Raw genomic sequence first — 8384 nt, 5'->3', positions numbered from 1 at the left:
ATCTCAGGTTTATCATAGGATCATCATCACATTATCTCAGGTGTATCATAGGACCATCATCACATCATTATCTCAGGTGTATCATAGGATCATCATCACATTATCTCAGGTGTATCATAGGACCATCATCACATCATTATCTCAGGTGTATCATAGGACCATCATCACATCATTACCTCAGGTGTATCATAGGACCATCATCACATCATTATCTCAGGTGTATCATAGGACCATCATCACATCATTACCTCAGGTGTATCATAGGACCATCATCACATCATTACCTCAGGTGTATCATAGGATCATCATCACATCATTATCTCAGGTGTATCATAGGACCATCATCACATCATTACCTCAGGTGTATCATAGGACCATCATCACATCATTACCTCAGGTGTATCATAGGACCATCATCACATCATTATCTCAGGTGTATCATAGGACCATCATCACATCATTACCTCAGGTGTATCATAGGACCATCATCACATCATTATCTCAGGTGTATCATAGGACCATCATCACATCATTATCTCAGGTGTATCATAGGACCATCATCACATCATTATCTCAGGTGTATCATAGGACCATCATCACATCATTATCTCAGGTGTATCATAGGACCATCATCACATCATTACCTCAGGTGTATCATAGGACCATCATCACATCATTATCTCAGGTGTATCATAGGACCATCATCACATCATTACCTCAGGTGTATCATAGGATCATCATCACATCATTATCTCAGGTGTATCACAGGACCATCATCACATCATTATCTCAGGTGTATCATAGGACCATCATCACATCATTATCTCAGGTGTATCATAGGACCATCATCACATCATTATCTCAGGTGTATCATAGGGCCATTATCTCATCATTATCTCAGGTGTATCACAGGACCATCATCACATCATTATCTCAGGTTTATCATAGGATCATAATCACAGCATTATCTCAGGTGTATCATAGGATCATCATCACAGCATTATCTCAGGTGTATCATAGGACCATCATCACATCATTATCTCAGGTGTATCATAGGATCATCATCACAGCATTATCTCAGGTGTATCAGGACCATCATCACATTATCTCAGATGTATCATAGGACCATCATCACATCATTACCTCAGGTGTATCATAGGACCATCATCACAGCATTATCTCAGGTGTATCATAGGACCATCATCACATCATTATCTCAGGTGTATCATAGGATCATCATCACAGCATTATCTCAGGTGTATCATAGGATCATCATCACAGCATTATCTCAGGTGTATCATAGGACCATCATCACATCATTACCTCAGGTGTATCACAGGACCATCATCACATCATTACCTCAGGTGTATCTCACTCCTCCTTCTTCTCCATACTTTCTAATCTCCCTCTTCCCTTCTCCTCCATCCTCTGTCTTGTAGCACCTAATCTGAAGATGCCGAGGCCTGTCTCCTCGTCTGTGGACAAAGACACTTCTTCACCTAATCTGAAGATGCTGAGGCCTGTCTCCTAGTCTGTGGACAAAGACACTTCTTCACCTAATCTGAAGATGCTTAGGACTGTCTCCTAGCCTGTGGACAAAGACACTTCTCCACCTAATCTAAAGACGCTGAGGCCTGTCTCCTAGTCTGTGGACAAAGACACTTCTCCACCTAATCTAAAGATGCTGAGGCCTGTCTCCTAGTCTGTGGACAAAGACACTTCTTCACCTAATCTGAAGATGCTGAGGCCTCTCTCCTAGTCTGTGGACAAAGACACTTCTTCACCTAATCTGAAGATGCTGAGGCCTCTCTCCTAGTCTGTGGACAAAGACACTTCTTCACCTAATCTAAAGATGCTGAGGCCTGTCTCCTAGTCTGTGGACAAAGACACTTCTCCACCTAATCTAAAGATGCTGAGGCCTGTCTCCTAGTCTGTGGACAAAGACACTTCTCCACCTAATCTGAAGATACTGAGGCCTGTCTTCTAGTCTGTGGACAAAGACACTTCTTCACCTAATCTGAAGATGCTGAGGCCTGTCTCCTAGTCTGTGGACAAAGACACTTCTTCACCTAATCTGAAGATGCTTAGAACTGTCTCCTAGCCTGTAGACAAAGACACTTCTCCACCTAATCTAAAGATGCTGAGGCCTGTCTCCTAGTCTGTGGACAAAGACACTTCTCCACCTAATCTAAAGATGCTGAGGCCTGTCTCCTAGTCTGTGGACAAAGACACTTCTTCACCTAATCTGAAGATGCTGAGGCCTCTCTCCTAGTCTGTGGACAAAGACACTTCTTCACCTAATCTGAAGATGCTGAGGCCTCTCTCCTAGTCTGTGGACAAAGACACTTCTTCACCTAATCTAAAGATGCTGAGGCCTGTCTCCTAGTCTGTGGACAAAGACACTTCTCCACCTAATCTAAAGATGCTGAGGCCTGTCTCCTAGTCTGTGGACAAAGACACTTCTCCACCTAATCTGAAGATGATGAGGCCTGTCTCCTAGTCTGTGGACAAAGACACTTCTTCACCTAATCTGAAGATACTGAGGCCTGTCTCCTCGTCTGTGGACAAAGACACTTCTCCACCTAATCTGAAGATACTGAGGCCTGTCTTCTAGTCTGTGGACAAAGACACTTCTTCACCTAATCTGAAGATGCTGAGGCCTGTCTCCTAGTCTGTGGACAAAGACACTTCTTCACCTAATCTGAAGATGCTTAGGACTGTCTCCTAGCCTGTGGACAAAGACACTTCTCCACCTAATCTAAAGATGCTGAGGCCTGTCTCCTAGTCTGTGGACAAAGACACTTCTCCACCTAATCTAAAGATGCTGAGGCCTGTCTCCTAGTCTGTGGACAAAGACACTTCTTCACCTAATCTGAAGATGCTGAGGCCTCTATCCTAGTCTGTGGACAAAGACACTTCTTCACCTAATCTAAAGATGCTGAGGCCTGTCTCCTAGTCTGTGGACAAAGACACTTCTCCACCTAATCTAAAGATGCTGAGGCCTGTCTCCTAGTCTGTGGACAAAGACACTTCTCCACCTAATCTGAAGATGCTGAGGCCTGTCTCCTCGTCTGTGGACAAAGACACTTCTCCACCTAATCTGAAGATACTGAGGCCTGTCTCCAAGTCTGTGGACAAAGACACTTCTCCACCTAATCTGAAGATACTGAGGCCTGTCTCCTCGTCTGTGGACAAAGACACTTCTTCACCTAATCTGAAGATACTGAGGCCTGTCTCCTCGTCTGTGGACAAAGACACTTCTCCACCTAATCTGAAGATACTGAGGCCTGTCTTCTAGTCTGTGGACAAAGACACTTCTCCACCTAATCTGAAGATACTGAGGCCTGTCTCCTCGTCTGTGGACAAAGACACTTCTTCACCTAATCTGAAGATACTGAGGCCTGTCTCCTCGTCTGTGGACAAAGACACTTCTCCACCTAATCTGAAGATACTGAGGCCTGTCTTCTAGTCTGTGGACAAAGACACTTCTTCACCTAATCTGAAGATACTGAGGCCTGTCTTCAAGTCTGTGGACAAAGACACTTCTTCACCTAATCTGAAGATACTGAGGCCTGTCTTCTAGTCTGTGGACAAAGACACTTCTTCACCTAATCTGAAGATGCTGAGGCCTGTCTCCTCGTCTGTGGACAAAGACACTTCTTCACCTAATCTGAAGATACTGAGGCCTGTCTCCTAGTCTGTGGACAAAGACACTTCTTCACCTAATCTGAAGATACTGAGGCCTGTCTTCTCGTCTGTGGACAAAGACACTTCTTCACCTAATCTGAAGATACTGAGGCCTGTCTTCTAGTCTGTGGACAAAGACACTTCTTCACCTAATCTGAAGATGCTGAGGCCTGTCTCCTAGTCTGTGGACAAAGACACTTCTTCACCTAATCTGAAGATGCTGAGGCCTGTCTCCTAGTCTGTGGACAAAGACACTTCTTCACCTAATCTGAAGATGCTTAGGACTGTCTCCTAGTCTGTGGACAAAGACACTTCTCCACCTAATCTAAAGATGCTGAGGCCTGTCTCCTAGTCTGTGGACAAAGACACTTCTCCACCTAATCTAAAGATGCTGAGGCCTGTCTCCTAGTCTGTGGACAAAGACACTTCTTCACCTAATCTGAAGATGCTGAGGCCTCTATCCTAGTCTGTGGACAAAGACACTTCTTCACCTAATCTAAAGATGCTGAGGCCTGTCTCCTAGTCTGTGGACAAAGACACTTCTCCACCTAATCTAAAGATGCTGAGGCCTGTCTCCTAGTCTGTGGACAAAGACACTTCTCCACCTAATCTGAAGATGCTGAGGCCTGTCTCCTCGTCTGTGGACAAAGACACTTCTCCACCTAATCTGAAGATACTGAGGCCTGTCTCCAAGTCTGTGGACAAAGACACTTCTCCACCTAATCTGAAGATACTGAGGCCTGTCTCCTCGTCTGTGGACAAAGACACTTCTTCACCTAATCTGAAGATACTGAGGCCTGTCTCCTCGTCTGTGGACAAAGACACTTCTCCACCTAATCTGAAGATACTGAGGCCTGTCTTCTAGTCTGTGGACAAAGACACTTCTCCACCTAATCTGAAGATACTGAGGCCTGTCTCCTCGTCTGTGGACAAAGACACTTCTTCACCTAATCTGAAGATACTGAGGCCTGTCTCCTCGTCTGTGGACAAAGACACTTCTCCACCTAATCTGAAGATACTGAGGCCTGTCTTCTAGTCTGTGGACAAAGACACTTCTTCACCTAATCTGAAGATACTGAGGCCTGTCTTCAAGTCTGTGGACAAAGACACTTCTTCACCTAATCTGAAGATACTGAGGCCTGTCTTCTAGTCTGTGGACAAAGACACTTCTTCACCTAATCTGAAGATGCTGAGGCCTGTCTCCTCGTCTGTGGACAAAGACACTTCTTCACCTAATCTGAAGATACTGAGGCCTGTCTCCTAGTCTGTGGACAAAGACACTTCTTCACCTAATCTGAAGATACTGAGGCCTGTCTTCTCGTCTGTGGACAAAGACACTTCTTCACCTAATCTGAAGATACTGAGGCCTGTCTTCTAGTCTGTGGACAAAGACACTTCTTCACCTAATCTGAAGATACTGAGGCCTGTCTCCTAGTCTGTGGACAAAGACACTTCTTCACCTAATCTGAAGATACCGAGGCCTGTCTTCTAGTCTGTGGACAAAGACACTTCTTCACCTAATCTGAAGATACTGAGGCCTGTCTCCTAGTCTGTGGACAAAGACACTTCTTCACCTAATCTGAAGATACTGAGGCCTGTCTTCTCGTCTGTGGACAAAGACACTTCTTCACCTAATCTGAAGATACTGAGGCCTGTCTTCTCGTCTGTGGACAAAGACACTTCTTCACCTAATCTGAAGATACTGAGGCCTGTCTTCTAGTCTGTGGACAAAGACACTTCTTCACCTAATCTGAAGATACTGAGGCCTGTCTCCTAGTCTGTGGACAAAGACACTTCTTCACCTAATCTGAATGATTGTAATGGAAATGTTTATGTTTGTGCTATTATTTTAACAAATGTCTGTGTTTTATTCATGTGCTGTTTTATAAACCAATGTGTGTTCATTAAGTGGCCGACTGTACAAATCCTCACTATCAGTAGCTGTAATTTGGCAGTAAGGCGAGACGTTGGTTTGAGAACGAGATATCTCAGTTTCAAGGTCTCAGCTTAGAGAGAAGAAGTCTCGTGAGGTGTTGGTCTGTCAAATGTTATGAACCAGTATTGGTCGGTCACATGAATGAAGCAAACAGTAATGATTCATTAATTATGCTAAATCATGCAAATGTAACTTGTCTGTGTATAGCTATATATAAGAAAACTGCTGGGGCTGCCCCAGGCATAGCCCCTGATTGACATGTGTACTATGGTGCATTTAGTTGGTTAGAACCTCTCCAGCTCACTGACAATAAATAATTATTCATTTAAGATTGACTTTGAGTGTCACTGTGTGAGGCTAGTCAAAGATACACATCACCATGTTGTCATCTTGACCTTCCTTAGATTTTTTATGGGATTACAACTCACTCTGTCTGAAGGAAGTGAGGAAATTGACTCACTAAGGGGAATAGCTGAGAGGGCAGAGAAGGCACGTGACATCATCGACATGGTGTTGAGAAAAGGAACGGAGTCAAGATCCAGGATGATCAACCTTCTTGGGGAGCTGGAGCAATGTCTTACGAAAGGTCCAACCACACAGCCTCTCTCCTTCTGCAGCCTCCTGGACGTGTGGATCTTCCAGCAGGAGGGTCAGTTAGTCCTCCACTAGGTACCTAGCTGGACTCCTCTCTAGCAGGAGGGTCAGTTAGTCCTCCACTAGGTACCTAGCTGGACTCCTCTCTAGCAGGAGGGTCAGTTAGTCCTCCACTAGGTACCTAGCTGGACTCCTCTCTAGCAGGAGGGTCAGTTAGTCCTCCACTAGGTACCTAGCTGGACTCCTCTCTAGCAGGAGGGTCAGTTAGTCCTCCACTAGGTACCTAGCTGTACCCCTATCTAGCAGGAGGGTCAGTCAGTCCTACACTAGGTACCTAGCTGTACCCCTCTCTAGCAGGAGGGTCAGTTAGTCCTACACTAGGTACCTAGCTGTACCCCTATCTAGCAGGAGGGTCAGTCAGTCCTACACTAGGTACCTAGCTGGACTCCTCTCTAGCAGGAGGGTCAGTCAGTCCTCCACTAGGTACCTAGCTGGACCCCTCTCTAGCAGGAGGGTCAGTTAGTCCTACACTAGGTACCTAGCTGGACTCCTCTCTAGCAGGAGGGTCAGTCAGTCCTCCACTAGGTACCTAGCTGGACTCCTCTCTAGCAGGAGGGTCAGTCAGTCCTCCACTAGGTACCTAGCTGGACTCCTGTCTAGCAGGAGGGTCAGTTAGTCCTCCACTAGGTACCAAGCTGGACTTCTATCTAGCAGTAGGGTCAGTTAGTCCTCCACTAGGTACCTAGCTGGACTCCTCTCTAGCAGGAGGGTCAGTTAGTCCTCCACTAGGTACCTAGCTGGACTCCTCTCTAGCAGGAGGGTCAGTTAGTCCTCCACTAGGTACCTAGCTGGACTCCTCTCTAGCAGGAGGGTCAGTTAGTCCTCCACTAGGTACCTAGCTGGACTCCTCTCTAGCAGGAGTTAGTCCTCCACTAGGTACCTAGCTGGACTCCTGTCTAGCAGGAGGGTCAGTTAGTCCTCCACTAGGTACCTAGCTGGACTCCTCTCTAGCAGGAGGGTCAGTTAGTCCTCCACTAGGTACCTAGCTGGACTCCTCTCTAGCAGGAGGGTCAGTTAGTCCTCCACTAGGTACCTAGCTGGACTCCTCTCTAGCAGGAGGGTCAGTTAGTCCTCCACTAGGTACCTAGCTGGACTCCTCTCTAGCAGGAGGGTCAGTTAGTCCTCCACTAGGTACCTAGTTGGACTCCTATCTAGCAGGAGGGTCAGTTAGTCCTCCACTAGGTACCTAGCTGGACTCCTCTCTAGCAGGAGGGTCAGTTAGTCCTCCACTAGGTACCTAGCTGGACTCCTCTCTAGCAGGAAGGTCAGTTAGTCCTCCACTAGGTACCTAGTTGGACTCCTATCTAGCAGGAGGGTCAGTTAGTCCTCCACTAGGGACCTAGCTGGACTCCTCTCTAGCAGGAGGGTCAGTTAGTCCTCCACTAGGTACCTAGCTGGACTCCTCTCTAGCAGGAGGGTCAGTTAGTCCTCCACTAGGTACCTAGCTGGACTCCTCTCTAGCAGGAGGGTCAGTTAGTCCTCCACTAGGTACCTAGCTGGACTCCTCTCTAGCAGGAGGGTCAGTTAGTCCTCCACTAGGTACCTAGTTGGACTCCTATCTAGCAGGAGGGTCAGTTAGTCCTCCACTAGGTACCTAGTTGGACTCCTATCTAGCAGGAGGGTCAGTTAGTCCTCCACTAGGTACCTAGTTGGACTCCTATCTAGCAGGAGGGTCAGTTAGTCCTCCACTAGGGACCTAGCTGGACTCCTCTCTAGCAGGAGGGTCAGTTAGTCCTCCACTAGGTACCTAGTTGGACTCCTATCTAGCAGGAGGGTCAGTTAGTCCTCCACTAGGTACCTAGTTGGACTCCTATCTAGCAGGAGGGTCAGTTAGTCCTCCACTAGGTACCTAGCTGGACTCCTCTCTAGCAGGAGGGTCAGTTAGTCCTCCACTAGGTACCTAGCTGGACTCCTCTCTAGCAGGAGGGTCAGTTAGTCCTCCACTAGGTACCTAGTTGGACTCCTATCTAGCAGGAGGGTCAGTTAGTCCTCCACTAGGGACCTAGCTGGACTCCTCTCTAGCAGGAGGGTCAGTTAGTCCTCCACTAGGGACCTAGCTGGACTCCTCTCTAGAAGGAGGGTCAGTTAGTCCTCCACTAGGTACCTC

At 46.9% G+C, this 8384-nt stretch overlaps 1 protein-coding gene across 1 annotated transcript; it reads right to left on the bottom strand.

Annotated features, from left to right (window-relative positions):
- Window positions 1–1596: 1596 nt before the first annotated feature.
- LOC127926144 (uncharacterized) lies at window positions 1597–6132 on the bottom strand. The gene is made up of 10 exons (XM_052511610.1): window positions 6052–6132; window positions 4863–4947; window positions 4578–4691; window positions 4293–4520; window positions 3609–3665; window positions 3324–3437; window positions 3039–3266; window positions 2526–2582; window positions 2013–2069; window positions 1597–1727 (listed from the first exon to the last, which is right to left on the bottom strand). Exons 1-9 carry the CDS (start codon window positions 6130–6132, stop codon window positions 2041–2043), a joined length of 993 nt encoding a protein of 330 aa, XP_052367570.1. The 3' UTR covers window positions 1597–1727; window positions 2013–2040.
- Between the last annotated feature and the right edge of the window lie 2252 nt (window positions 6133–8384).

The sequence above is a fragment of the Oncorhynchus keta genome, unplaced genomic scaffold (assembly GCF_023373465.1).
Source record: "Oncorhynchus keta strain PuntledgeMale-10-30-2019 unplaced genomic scaffold, Oket_V2 Un_contig_6966_pilon_pilon, whole genome shotgun sequence".
Taxonomy (NCBI): Eukaryota; Metazoa; Chordata; class Actinopteri; order Salmoniformes; family Salmonidae; genus Oncorhynchus; species Oncorhynchus keta.
The sequence above is the reverse complement of the archived record's forward strand: the minus strand, read 5'-3'. Positions and strand labels throughout refer to the sequence as shown.

What these genes read in the sequence shown, in the direction of transcription:
- LOC127926144 (XM_052511610.1), bottom strand. Translation starts at nt 6,132, where the DNA reads ATGTCGATGATGTCACGTGCCTTCTCTGCCCTCTCAGCTATTCCCCTT. An exon ending in CCTCAGTATCTTCAGATTAG is followed by an intron (nt 4,521 to 4,577) that starts GTGGAGAAGTGT and finishes TCTTCAGATTAG; the next exon opens with GTGGAGAAGTGTCTTTGTCC. An exon ending in CCTCAGCATCTTCAGATTAG is followed by an intron (nt 3,438 to 3,608) that starts GTGAAGAAGTGT and finishes TCTTCAGATTAG; the next exon opens with GTGGAGAAGTGTCTTTGTCC.